Source organism: Lutra lutra, chromosome 6 (genome assembly GCF_902655055.1).
Source record: "Lutra lutra chromosome 6, mLutLut1.2, whole genome shotgun sequence".
Lineage (NCBI taxonomy): Eukaryota > Metazoa > Chordata > Mammalia > Carnivora > Mustelidae > Lutra > Lutra lutra.
Genome location: NC_062283.1, coordinates 106826065 through 106840584, shown reverse-complemented (window position 1 = coordinate 106840584; position 14520 = coordinate 106826065). Strand labels below are relative to the sequence as shown.

The following is a 14520-nucleotide window of genomic DNA, read 5'->3' as shown; positions in this document are numbered from 1 at the left end:
TGATTTTAATTTAGAATAGGGTATAAGATTGGTTTTTGAATTTATTTTCTTCCAAATATACTTTCGTATATTTGAAATTTTTTTGTAACAAAAAGCTAAAAAAATCTGAAGGACTAGCTAGCTGGCCTTTTTTGATGGACTCCTAACTATTCTAATGTTATTATGAAGTTTCTGGCAAGCATGTTCAAAGAGGTATATTCTCTCTTTTAATAAAAATGTTGCCATTAGGCAGCCATAAAAAAATGATATCCTGCTATTTGTGACAACATGGATGAATCTAGAGGGTATTGTGCCAAGTGAAATAAATTAGACTGAGAACGACAAATACTATATATTTCACTCATATGTGGAATCTAAAAAAGAAAACAAATGAATAGACAAAAACCAGAATCAGACCTATAAATACAGAGAATAAACTGATGGTTTCCAGAGGAAAGGGGGTTATGGGATGGGCAAAATGACTGAAGAGGAGTGGGAAATACAGGCTTCCAGGTATGGAATGACTAAGTCACAGCATAGGAAACATGGTCCAGGGGTATTGTAATAGCATTGTATGGTGACAGATCATAGCTGCACTTGTGAACATAGCCTAATGTACAGAAAAGTTGAATCACTATGTTGTACACCAGAAACAAATATAACATTGTGTGTCAACTATACTCAAAAATTTTTTTTAAATAAAATAAAATAAAACCAGTGTTTATAAATTGCAAAATACTTGGAAACAACAATAAATAAATAAAGTGTTGCCAGTATAATCCTTAAGTTCTCAACAAGTGGTATGTTGTAATAATACATGCATTTATGAAAAACAAAATCTTTTATTGTTTTTTGGCATGAATAAATGCACTTAATTTTGAGATTGCCTTGTTGGTAGCTTATTCAAAGCAGGACCATTTTCCCCATGCTTTCTGATTTGTGGGAGAGAGAGAGAGATTGTCTATAACAATTCATATGTCTTATGGACAAAGTTTAAAAGGCATAGCTTTCAGGAATTGTGTACCTAATTTTTTTTCTCTTAAGAGCCCCTTAAAGAGAACGGAAGAACAGTGTTAACATTTGGACTTTAAAAAACTCAATTTTTTTCCTATAATTTTCAAAGAAAATACTGTAATTTCAAAGAAGTGCTGTTCGTGAATTATTGAACCTTATTTTGAAATTTATAAGGAGCATTTGGTTTACATCCTTTCCAGCTTCTATTTTTTATGAATTCGTTCTTTTAAAATACCTAAATATCTTGGAGTTAATATGGTTTATTATAATAGTTAAACAGTATATTTGGTTGTTTCTGAATTTTTTGTTCTTGATAATATAAGAATTTATAAAATTTTGATTCCTTCTCTAAATTATTTATTAAATAGTTGTATGTTCATAATAAGTCTACCATTTAGTTGTGGTCATTTGCTTGTTTTGGTATTTTGAGAGCTTAAATTGATGAGCTTTATCATTGTTAGAGCTTTGAAATTAAAATTTAAAAATATACAGGTATAAACAGTATTATATTTTAACATCATTAATAGGGCATTTGCTTTCTTAGGTCCTTCTAAGGACTGAAGAATCCAGATCCATTGTGAAAATATGAAAAACATGACATTTAAATTAACTGTTTTCATCTTGAGTTCTCCCATAACATATTATTTTTTTCTTATATAGTATGTTGGACTCATTTGAAATATTTTAATTTTTGGTAGAGTTGTTTTATCATCTCTATTTGTCATTTTCATCTATTACATTAACAACCTCAGGTTTTTAGTAGAATGTATCACCTTTCTATTTTTTCAAGTTCTTTTCTTAATATTTATTGGTGTTTGATTCATTCTGAATTTCACTATTTTGTTAGAAGTGATGGAAAGTGACTTTTCCCCCCTTCTCATTGCCTCTTTAAAAATAGAGAGGCCACAGTTGCTTCTCTAGGGAATTTTGTCAAGGCAAAAGTTCCGAAATAAGGATGGTGTGTCCTCTGCTTCCATTTTGGTCTCTTTGACTAAGGTCACCTGGCTGATGATTCTAGTCTCTTAGAAAGCTTCTTTCCCACTACTTTAAAAATCACTGACTATGGTACATAAACAATGAATCTTGGAACACTGAAAAAATAAAATTAAAAAAAAAATCACCAGAATAGATTTCAATTAATGTTAAGTTTCTAATTCTCTTTGAATTATCTTTTTGCCAGTTTTACAGTGGAAGTTTACTGATTTAGGTCTAATAGACTAGGATGTTTTTGCAGGAAATACCAGAAATAATCAAATTCTGGATTATTATAATCCTGTATTTCTTAAAATGTTTATATCATTAACAGAAATTTATATTGATATTTGAGCCGTGGGGTAGATAGTCTCAAGGATCACTTCTGGCTTAATTAACACATGCCTTAAATTTTCATAATGAGTTTGGTGGTGGTTTTAAGATAAACTGAATTTTAAATATGACAGACATTTCTTCATCTTCCTGCTTTCTTTATTTCTTTATTCCTAAGTCAAAACAAAGCAAGACAAAACCAAACCAAACCAAAACAAAACAGAAACCACAATGTAAAATCATTAACTGAAGTTTCGGGGAAAAGTTACCCATAGTTCTAAATTTCCAAAACAGCTGTTACCATTTATTTTTTCATGTGTTACTCTGTTTTTGTCCACATATATGGATGTTTCATGTGATTAATATGTGGTTAAGATTATAGAGAACATTTATGAAACTTAACAATAAAAAGGTAAATCCTGGGACTAATGAATATATAGTATGGGAAAAGAAAGAATAAATGGATAAATATTAGGATAAATAAAGGATGAATATTAGGCATTTGAGCCATCCTAGGTCCAGCTGGGTTGTCTAATTTTAAAAATAAGGTGGTTCGAATTATTAGAAAATGAGGTGTTCTAAGATACCTAAAATTTACTCCATACTTACCCTTGGGCTTTTCAATTTTGGAGGATAGAATTTGTCTAGAAATATGAAGCATTTCTGGATATAAAAGAGAATGAAATTTATGTGGAGAGGATCATGCTTGAATTTCTTTTCCCTCACTTGCCATGTGATTAGGACAACACTAGTCACTTCATGAGCTTCAGTAGGGATAAAAGTTGTTAACTCACAGAATACTTGAAAGGATTAGATTTAAATTACTGTATGGTGACTAACATAATAAAATAAAATAAAAAATAGTGAGTAAATACAGCTTTAGTGGCATCTCATAAAAAAATTTAAAAAAATAATAAAAATAAAATGCCAAAGTTGAATTCACATACCATGTAAATATTTGTAATTACATAGAGACGTGAATAACTAACATGTATAACTAATTGTATCTTTTTTGGTGACTATGGATATCATTAGTGTGGTGAATGTCCTTTTGTGTAAATTTTGGTGGTTTAATAACATTGTATAGATTATGTCTGAACTCCAGGATCTCATGAGGAAACCACACTTGTCCAAAAGTGCTTGTTACTCCTCAGTGACAAGGAGTGCTAATGTATTTTAGTTTCTACTTGTGTTTCGATTTTGATAGATCACACCATAGCCACTTAGCAGCATGTTAACATCTTTGAGTAACAGTTAAACATTTCTTTGTGTGACCCAAAAATCCCATTTCTGATTATAAAAATAACACTTGGAAATTAAATTAAATTAAATTATTGAACATACAAATGTAAGTGGAATGTTTTTCTTATAGCAACTAAAAGGTGGCTGGGTGTGCCCGAGGAAGAACAACTAATCCCATCTTTCTTTCCACACTGAGCAGCCAAGTTAGAGGAATCTGCAGGTTATGATTGCTCTGTTTGGTCTAGGATGAGTCATACAGCTCAAATAAGAATACAAGTAGGGTGGTGGTTAAGTGTTGTAATGGGTACAAATATGGTATGGGGCAAGTAGTTAATTCTTTTTTTTTTTAATTTAAAGATTTTATTTATTTATTTGACAGAGAGAGAGAGAGAGCACAAGTAGGCAGAGAGGCATGCAGAGAGAGGGGGGAAGCAGTCTCCCTGCAGAGCAGAGAGCCCGATGTGGGGCTCGATCCCAGGACCCTGAGATCATGACCTAAGCTGAAGGCAGAGGCTTAACCCACTGAGCCACCCAGGTGCCCTAAGTAGTTAATTCTTATAAAGGGAACAAGAGGATGTCTCCAAGGAAATGATACTTATGTGGGTCTTGCAGGCTGAACAGAAGTTCACCAGGTAGCCTAACAGCCTTCCAGGTCCAGAAAACTGCATGAGAAGACTTTCTGTGTTTAGTGTAATGCAAGTAATGGTGTGGTTTATAGAGGGCATAAGAAAGGGGTTGGGAGAATGAGCTTAGAGCCACTGCACTAGTACTGCATTTGACTTTTGCCAAAGACGGTGAGATTTTTATTTCTACCCCAGAGTAATGTTGAGAATGTTGTATAACTAATAAAAGGAGAAAGAATAACATAGCCAATCAACAGAAAATAACAGAGAAGTGTTTAAAACACGGAGAAGACATTCCAAATATGCCCTTGCTGAAAACAGAACATTTTGGGGGAAAGTGGGCAGTGTCCTATTCTAGTTCAACTAATTGGCAAATGCTTCAAAGAAAAGTTAATTCCCTATCCCACATCAGAAATGTATTAGTATAAGTAAACTGATTGATGACACAGCTAACCCATCTGCTATCACTTACCATATAAACATTAAAATCCATTATGCCCTCAGCCACCAATGCTTTCTGATGTTCCAGAATTCACCGATAGGGTTAAAGGTAGCTTCACAAAAAGAAGTTAATGTAAATAGCCAAAAAATAATACACACACACACACACACACACACACACACACACACACAGGTTTCTCTTTAAAAATTAGGACAGTGATAAGAGATACTTTGATAGGGGCACAGATAGGAAATAAGTAAATAGAAGAATTGACAGAAAAAACATATCCTATTCTTATTACACTTTTTTCCCATAGTGATTTTCTGGTTTCCCCCTTTACTTAAAGCACTAGATATAGGAATTCAGGAAGCCAGGGTTCTATACCGAATCATATCGTTTCTGAACACATACCTCATCCCAGAGAAGTCTCTTTACTTTTCTAGCCTTCAGTTTCCTCATTTCTTGAATGAAATAATTCTCAAGTAAGTTCAACAGGATGTAGCAGAGATCCTTCATAGGCTACTTTGGAAGATGAAGAGAACTTCCTGCCAACCTTTCCCCTTCCAACAGAGCAGCTTTGCTTTTATTTGTATTATAAATGGAGCTTTCACAGGACTTTTTGATAAAAGGATTCTGTCACTTTTTAAAAGTTTGAAAATCAACGAACTAGACACTTCATAGGGCATATCCAGCTCAAACAATTACCACATCGGTAGAATGAGGATAGTGACAGTTTCATTTCATAGGTATCTGAAGGGCGAACATGATGTTACATGTAGAAGAGGGCATAGAATATAGGAAGCATTCAATATGTTAGCTGTTATCCATCCCCCACCCCAAATAGACCCCTCACAAATAAGACCACATTTCATCTGACTCTTAAACTTTGAGTATGCAGTGTTGACCTGAAAAAATTGCAGAATCTGTCTTATATCAAAAACACTATAAAAATGTCTTAGATATTTACTCTGAATTTTTAGTATAACCATTTTATTTCTAGTTTTTGTGCATTGCTTTTCCCTTCTACACTTGAAAGTCTTCTCCTTCTCCATCAGATTTTTGAAATAATTATGACCCGATACAACTATGAAATTATTATTATTTTTTGAGAGAGAGAAAGAAAGCATGAGTGGGTGGGAGAGGGACAGAGGCATAGGGAGAGAGAGAATATTTAGCAGACTCCTTGCTGGGCCTGGAGCCTGTCACTGGGCTGGATTTCACTATCCTGAGATCATGACCTGAACTGAAATCAAGAGTTGGATGCTTAACCGACTGAGCCACCTAGGTGCCCTACAATTATGTAATTATACACATCAATGTGTTTCAGGCTTTGCAGTGCTTGGGAAAGTGACATCAGCATCCACTCTCTAACCCTGCCCTCTGCAACCTGCTTGGAGCTGCTGCTGATATTATCAAGGAATAATGCCACACTGCCTCCATCCCTTCGCTCTATGAATTCCTTTCAGGTAAGTACAGTTTATTTACCAGGAGATAATTTTTCAGTTTTACTTGTTTTTTTTTTTTTTAAAGATTTTATTTATTTATTTGAAAGAGAGGCAGTGAGAGAGAGCATGAGTGAGGAGAAGGTCAGAAGGAGAAGCAGACTCCCTGTGGAGCTGGGAGCCCAATGCGGGACTCAATCCCGGGACTCGAGGATCATGACCTGAGCCGAAAGCAGTCGTCCAACCAACTGAGCCACCCAGGCGTCCCATTTGTAATTGTTTTTTTAATGGTCTTTTATTTCACAGGAGATAGCCTACAGAACCCACAGTTCCAGATAATAATAATGATAAGCACAATGCATGTAATGCTTTGTCTGTCTCTTTGAAATAAATAAACAGTAGAGGCTCAGAATTGATTAGGTAATAGTCTAATGGTGGCAGAACCCATATCAATCTAACTCCAGAGTTTGTTCTTTTAACCTCCATCTCCTGCGTCTGAGAGAAATGGCAAAAACACTTGACAAAGTCACTGTGAATCCCACTTTCCTTTTTCTGGCTTTGCCCTAGAACAAAGATTTTCATCCATTATTAGTAACTTTGCTATTGTTAGCTTGCAGTTGAATCGCCAAATAGATGTTTAATATGAATGGTGCCCTACCCACTTCCAGGACCTTTTCCCTATTTCGTAAGTCCTCCCTCATCACTTGGACACTCCTTTGGATAATTATCTGTGCTCCTGGTAAAGGACATGGTCAGAATAGAACAAACAGGACAAAACAACATATGTGGTCTAATCAACAGGAAGACCTCCTCCTCCCTGGTAGGCAGCTCATTGTACTGAGGTGGCAAATGGGAGTTAAATGTTAACTATTTGCTTAAGTTTGACCCATAGCTCCTGAATGTAACGTTGAACTTACCTATGACTCTTGACAATGGAAAAATAGTCATGAGCTCTCTGAGGCTGATGAGAAGGTTACATGCATTGCTGAGAAATGAGTAAACATAGGTTGGCTCTACTTCTGAAGGATTGTGGCTGCATCCTAAGATAACTTCAGGATCAGTGTAGATTGCTTGATATACCTCTGTGTTAAAACAGGATGTGGATTTTCTTGTGAATTACAGCTCAGGAAATTGTTTTAAAAAATTACTCCAAGAGAATGCTTCCAAACACATTTTACAAGGCCAGCATTACCCTGATACCAAAACCAGACAAGAATGCCACTAGAAAGAAGCTCCTGGGTGGCTCAGTCATTAAGTGTCTGCCTTTGGCTTGGGTCTTGATCCCAGGGTGCTGGGATCGAGCCCCATATCAGGCTCCTTGCTTGGAGGGGGGTCTGCTTCTCCCTCTCCCACTCCCCCTGCTTGTGTTGCTGCTCTCACTATCTCTCTCTCTGTCAAATAAATAAAATCTTAAAAAAAAAAAAAAAAGAATGCCACTAGAAAAGAACACTACAGGCCAATATCCCTGATGAACATAGATATAAAAATCCTCAACAAAATATTAGCAAACCTTTGAATTCAATATACAATGAATATACTGACATTTATTCCAGAGATGCAGGGATGGTTCAACATCTGCAAATCAATCAGTGCAATATACCACATTAACAAAATGAAGGGCAAAAATTACATGATCATCTCAATAGAGTTAGAAAAAACACTTGACAAAATTCAACACCCATTAATGATTAAAAACTCTCAATAAAGTCGGTATGGAGGGAACATACCTCAACATAATAAAGGCCATAATATGACAAGCCCATAGCTAACATCATACTCAATGATAAAATCAGGAATAAGATAGGATGCTCACTCTACCCACTTTTATTTAACATAGTATTAGAAGTCCTAGCCAAAGCAGTTAGGTAAGTAAAAGAAATGAGAGGGATCTAAATTAGAAGGAAAAGGAAGCAAAACTATTTACAGATGATATATTACATAGAGAAAATCCTAAAAACTACCAAAGAACTAGTAGAACTAATGAAAGAAAAAGTTTCAAGATACAAAATCAATATACAAAAATCTGTTGTGTTTCTGTATTCTAATAACAAAATATCAAAAAGAGAACTTAAGGGGCACCTGGGTGGCTCAGTTGGTTAAGCATCTGCCTTCAACTCAGGTCATGATCTCAGGGTTCTGGGATCGAGCCACATGGGTTCCCTGCTCAGTGGGGAGCCTGTTTCTCCCTCTCCCCTTGCCATTTCTCCTGCTTGTACTCTCTCTCTCTCTTTTTTTTCTCTGTCAAATAAATAAAACCTTTAAAAAATTAAGAAAACAATCCCTTTTCCAATTATATTGTAAAGAATAAAATACCTAGGAATAAATAAAGTTGAGGTAAAAAACCTGCACACTGAAAGCTATAAGACATTAATGAAAGTAATCGAAAAAGACACAAATAAATGGGTAGATAGTCTGTGCTCATGGATTAAAAGAATTGATATTATTAAAATATCCATACCACCTAGGGCAACCTAAAGATTTGGTGCAATCCTTATCAAAATTCCAATGGCATTTTCCACAGAACTAGACAAAGAATTCTTAAGTTTGTGTGAAGCCACAGTAGACCCCAAATAGCCAAAGCAGTCTTGAGAAAGAACAACAAAACTGGAAATATTATGCTTCTGGAGTTCACACTGTATTACAAAGCTATAGTAATCAAAACAGTATGGTCTTGGCATAAAAACAGATACATAGATCAGTGGAACAGAATAGAGAGCCCAGAAATAAGCCCATGTGTATACATGGTCAACTAATTTATGACAGAGAAGCCAAGAATATACAATGGGTAAAGGGTCATCTCTTCAGTGAATGGTGCTGGGAAAACTGGACAGCCACAGGCAAAAGAATGAAATTGGACCATCTCAAAAATTAACTCAAAATGGATTAAAGACTTGAGTGTGGGACCTGAAAGTATAAAACTCCTAGAAGAAAACGTAGGAGGTAAGTTCCTTGACAATGGTCTTGGTGATGATTTTTTTAATCTGACACCAAAAGCAAAAATAAACAAAGGACTACATCAAACTGAAAAGCTGCTGTACAATAAAGGAAATTGTCAACAAAATGAAAAGATGACCTACTGAATGGGAGAAAATATTTGCAAATCATAGATCTTGTAAGGGGTTAATATCCAAAATATATAAAGAACTCCTACAACTCAGTAGCAAAAAACCCAAACACTTCAATTAAGAAATGAACAAAAGATCTGTAGAGATATTTTTCCAATTAAGTCATACAGATGGCCAACATCACGAGTTGTCAGAAAAATACAGATCAAAACCACAGTGAGCTATCATCTCACACCTGTTAGGATGGTGATCATCAAAACTATAAGAACCAGTGATGGTGAGGTTGTGTTGAAAAGGGAAGCCTTGTGCACTCTTGTGGGAATGTATATTGGTGTAGCCCCTGTGGAAAACAGAAACCTGTTGGCCAAAAAATTAAGAATAGTACTAGCATATGATCCAGCAATAACACTGCTGCATGTTTATTGAAAGCAAATGAAAACACTAACTTGAAAAGGTCTGTGCATCCCCACTTCATTGCAGCGTCATTTACAATAGCCAAGATATGGAAACAAACCGAGCGTCCCAACTATGGATGAATGGATAAAGAAGTTGTGGGGCATATATATGCAATTCAACCATACAAAAGAATAAAACCCTGCCATTTGTGGCAACATGGATGGACCTAGAGGAGATTATGCTAAGTGAAATAAGTCAGACAGAGAAAGACATACCATATGATCTCATTTATATGGGATTCTAAAAAACAAAACCAAAGAAACCCAAGTTCACAAATATGGTGAGGACAAAACAGGTAAAGGTGATCAAAAGGTACAAAGTTCCAGTTATAAAATAACTCACTTCTGGGGATATAATGTACATCATGGTGACTATAGCTAATAATACTGTATTGAATATTTGAAAGCTGCTAATAGATTAGATCTTAAAAGTTCTCATCACAAGAAAAAAAATTTTGTAGCTGGGATGGTGCTGAATGTTTATTAGACTTATCATGATGATCATTTTGTACTGTATATAAATGTGAAGTTGTATACATGAAAGTAATAAAACGTCATATGTCAATTATATCTCAATTAAAAATATTTTTTAAATAACTGCTCCAGTCTAATTTGCATGCATATTCTCCTGGGAAGCTGTGATAGTTTGGGCTTTGTGTACCTGTTTTATTTATCAGCTTCAATCCTGAACTCTCAAAGGAACCTCTGAAAATACCATCTCATTTTATAAGAGAGGAAACTGAGATTCAGAGAGGTAGAGTGGATTTGCCAGGGAATACCCACCATGTTAGAGACAGAGCTGGACTCACCAGGCTTGTGTCCTGGTAATTCCACCTGCTACCCAAACTCAGTACTTGCTGAAGTCCTGGAAGATGGAGGAGGTGTGAGTGGTCGATGGAGGCAGGTTGTATCTGCCTTGGAATGTTCACAAACACACCTTATTTTGCAGTTACTTATAATTATTTATATACTACCCTGAACCAGAAATTTTTTAAAATTCTGTATTATCAATCCCTATTTCTTTTAAGTTTTGCTCATTGGATTGAACATTAAATAACATAAAAGTTTGTATATGCCCACAAACATTTATGGAGGGAGATGTAAGAAACTTAATAGTGGTTATCTTTGGGGAGCAAAGCAGTAAGACATTTACTATTTAAGTCACTTTCTCATGTACTGTTTGAAATGTTTATATGATGGGTGAATGGGGATCAAGAGAGACGACTCTGACTTGGAGGATATTATAGCGTATGAGGGAGATAGAATAATCATCCATGTGTGATATAAATTGAGAATAATTTTATTACAAAGTAGCCTCAAGTCTTAAAGAGATTAAGGTAGAAGAGTAATTTAAACTGGGTGTGGGGGGAATTGAGAGGAGGCCCATCCTGCATTGTCTCTGACAGAGGAGGTCTTAATCCCTTGACGGATCTCAGCTCAGGCTCATGTCAGCCCCTGGGCACGAAAGGGCTGTGTGCGCTCAGCGGTGTTAGTGCCCTCTCATGGCCGCTCAACCACAGGAGCTCTGTGACTGACTCCCTCCCTACCTGTGATTATACTTCCTCTGGTTTCAGCCTGGTTGCTGAATATTATTAATCAGAAGCACAGACACTTTCCCAGTTTCCAAGCTTCAGAGAAACTTGGCACAAGTTCACGAACTGTGTCTGCAAAAGCAATGTAGTCCTTGCTGCTGCTACTTCTAGAAAGAAGCGTTCTTATCAGGACCATACCAGCAACCGACTTCCTTATACAGGTCTTCACTGCAAGATAAAGGATCAGTGAAGAAGGGGAAGATGTCTGTCAGGATTAGAAAGAGATGCTCTGCTTTTTCATCTTTGTAACACCTACTTAATCATTTATTACAATGGCAAGGAGTGGGGCTGCTAATTTTACCCATATTTGGGATTTACTTTTTTCAATTCGAAATTCACTGTAATGCACATCTTTTAAAGTGCTGTATTGGCAAGAGCTGTAAAATAGTAGAATGACACTTGTTAAAGATACCATCTTTACATTTCCAGTTCTCTTACTTTCCAGGCCAACTTAGTGACTGTTGCTTTTTTGTAAAAATGTTATTTTAGGTTCCAGGGATTCAAATGGCACTCCTGCTTGAACTGCTATCACTGCCAGATCCCAAAAGGACAGGCTTACCTTATTAAATTAGAGCTATTAAAATATATGAAATTTTAACTTCTTAAATTACAATGTAACATTTCTTTTAGGCCAATAAGTATATCTTTTGGTGGATTTGTTATAATTTTAACTTGTACCATGTTACCATACCTTAGTATCCATAGTGTGACTATGAGCAAACAGAATGTAGGATTTGGTTGAGAATCACTGATTGATTGCTAAGCACATACTGTAGTTGTTGTGCCCCAAGAGGAAGGATGGATTTCTGTCACTCCAGGCTTAAAATTCTTCCACGACCTTCCTGTTGCAATGAGAACAAAATCCAAACACCTGATCAGAAGCAAGACCTACCTTTGGCACTCTTGGTGGACCGTTAATCAGGCCCAAGGCCTCAAAGATCCCAGCTGAGCATTGTTTTCCCAGTTTGCACGTGCTTCCATTTCTTCTGCAGTTGGGTCTCTTCCACTCTAAGCGTAGAATAACTAAGTGGTAACATGGCAGAGGGCTCCATTAATAGATGCAGTCATCTGACCAAACTCTTCTGTCTCTCCTAATTTATGGTTTGACTCCCACAGAGAATTCCCAAGAAGAGTCTTCCTTGGAAACATATACTCACCTGGGAGATAAGGAGTGTTCCACTGCCTCCAGCCCTGAACTGAGGAAATCTTTTTTGTTCTCTCCCACACCTTACCTCATTAACTCCCCCTCTGTCAGCTGCTCCCGGCCTTCCAAACTGTGTGGGTGGCATTTCTAAGGGCATAGAGCCCCCAAATTAAAGCTTCTTTGTTTCCCCCAGGTAGATTGCTGTGTTCTGTAATAATTGTAAATGTTTTCACAGACATCATCTTTTTTTAAATCCTCACAACAACAAACCCTATTTTAAAGGTACAGAAAGGAAGTAATCTAGACAAGTTCATGTAACTACTAATATGCACGGCTGTGTTTTTTATTTTAATGCTTACCTAGGTCCTCTGGTTCTGAGTCTATTATTTATTTCATCCCATGACAATTTCATCAAAGAAAAGGGCAAATGGTCCTTTTTCACAGTCCTGGGTTTTATATTACCTTATTTTTACCATCTGGCAGCAAAAGTTTTTCTTTTATTAATATCATCCTTTAGAGAACCACAACCTTCAAACATGGGCACAGTATGAGTAACATCCTCAAGCATTATGGATCCTAGCAAAAAAAAGTTGAGCTTCATCAGGTAAACAGTTTTATGTATATGCTGTGTGATTGAATTATGTAGTGAAAATATGTGGAAAAGAAGAAACAGAAAAAGCTTTATCAAGTTCATCTGATAATTAGGATTGGTTAGGGATATTTTCAGTTCTAGATGGATTTTAAATCATACACTTCACTGCAGAAGGATGAAGCCAATGAAGCATCTAAATAAGGGACCTGTAGACAGATTAGAGAAGAATCATCTCATTTATGTTACCTGTGTGTAGTTTGATTTTTAACTTTAAGAAATCCACTGACAGTTGGATTTCATCATTTCTATGATGTAAAAACTATATTCAACCTCTCAATTGTTCGGAAGTTAATAATTTTACAAATAATTCTCCCATCCTTCTGCTTTTTCACTACTGCTAAAACCTCTGTCATGAAAGAAGAGGGAAGGAAAGTAACACATGAAAATTTGCTTTAATCAGTTGGCCATTTATTGGCATCTCAGTTAAAAAGTTTTGATCATAGAGTAGTCTGAAGGACGCTGTGGTTTAATTTAAAACATTTTAAGAAATATATAATCTATAGGGGCTCCAAGAAATCGTGAGGCAGAGGTCTGAGAACTTTACAGATACAGTAGCAACAAAGGGCTTCAGAGAAGAGAAAGTGAGGTTTCTATCTCTATGCCTTCTTTTTCATCTACTTTCAGACCCACACTACTCAAATGCCCTTATCTTTCTCTTGCATGCTATGTTCATCTCTGGGTAAATTATAGCCATTATTATCTTTTTTTTTAATTTTAAAAGATTTTTTATTTATTTATTTGTCAGAGAGAGAGAGAGAGAGAGAGAGCGCATAGGCAGACAGAATGGCAGGCAGAAGCAGAGGGAGAAGCAGGCTCCCTGCTGCGCAAGGAGCCCAATGTGGGACTCGATCCCAGACGCTGGGATCATGACCTGAGCCAAAGGCAGCCGCTTAACCAACTGAGCCACTCAGGCGTCACCATTTTTATCTTTTAAAGTAACATTTTACAAATTGATTATGAAAAGATCATGGCTTTCATGATAAAAATTGGAAAGTGCAGAAAAATGTAAAAAAAAAATGAAATCTCTGTAAATAACCAACATCGGCATCGTAGGGTTATTCTTGTTAGTGTTTTTTATGTGTGCTTTGAAAATGCACATGCCAATGTACATACCCAAATACAAATCATTTTAGTATAAAACTGGCCTCATTGGAAGTGCTGGGAATGAGATACTGGCAGTATTCTGCTCTTTCCTTTGCTTCATCTTCTGGCATAAAGACAATCTTCCTGGAGACTGCTAAAGGGCCTTGGAGTACTTTTATATAAAGGTCCTATTATTAGGTGAACCTGGATAAGATGGGAGGCAGTAAGCCATTGCAGATGTCCAGGGCTTGCTGCAGACTTAACAGGAAGTAGATAGACCTTCATCAAGATGGGCAGGCACTTGCTAGAATTTGTGCTTGGCTTTCGTGGTAATCCTTGTATGCATTCCAGAGAATTAAGGGAGTAGTGTTGGCACCCTCAAGTCCTGAGAAGTGTCAGCCTTCTTTCTTTCCTGCTGATTCCTTTGTCCTCAGTGGGCAGAGATAATCAGGAGTTGAGTGCTACTCAACATATTTAGGCAA

At 36.3% G+C, this 14520-nt stretch overlaps 1 protein-coding gene across 2 annotated transcripts in view; it reads left to right on the top strand.

The window, feature by feature from the left end:
• Nucleotides 1-14520, top strand: part of UBE3D (ubiquitin protein ligase E3D) — a 179080-nt gene that overhangs the window by 93957 nt on the left and 70603 nt on the right. For both annotated transcript variants that reach the window (XM_047734323.1, XM_047734321.1), the window contains exon 9: nucleotides 5933-6071. In XM_047734323.1, coding sequence (XP_047590279.1) covers nucleotides 5933-6071 — 139 coding nt within the window. The remainder of the gene's footprint in view (nucleotides 1-5932; nucleotides 6072-14520) is intronic.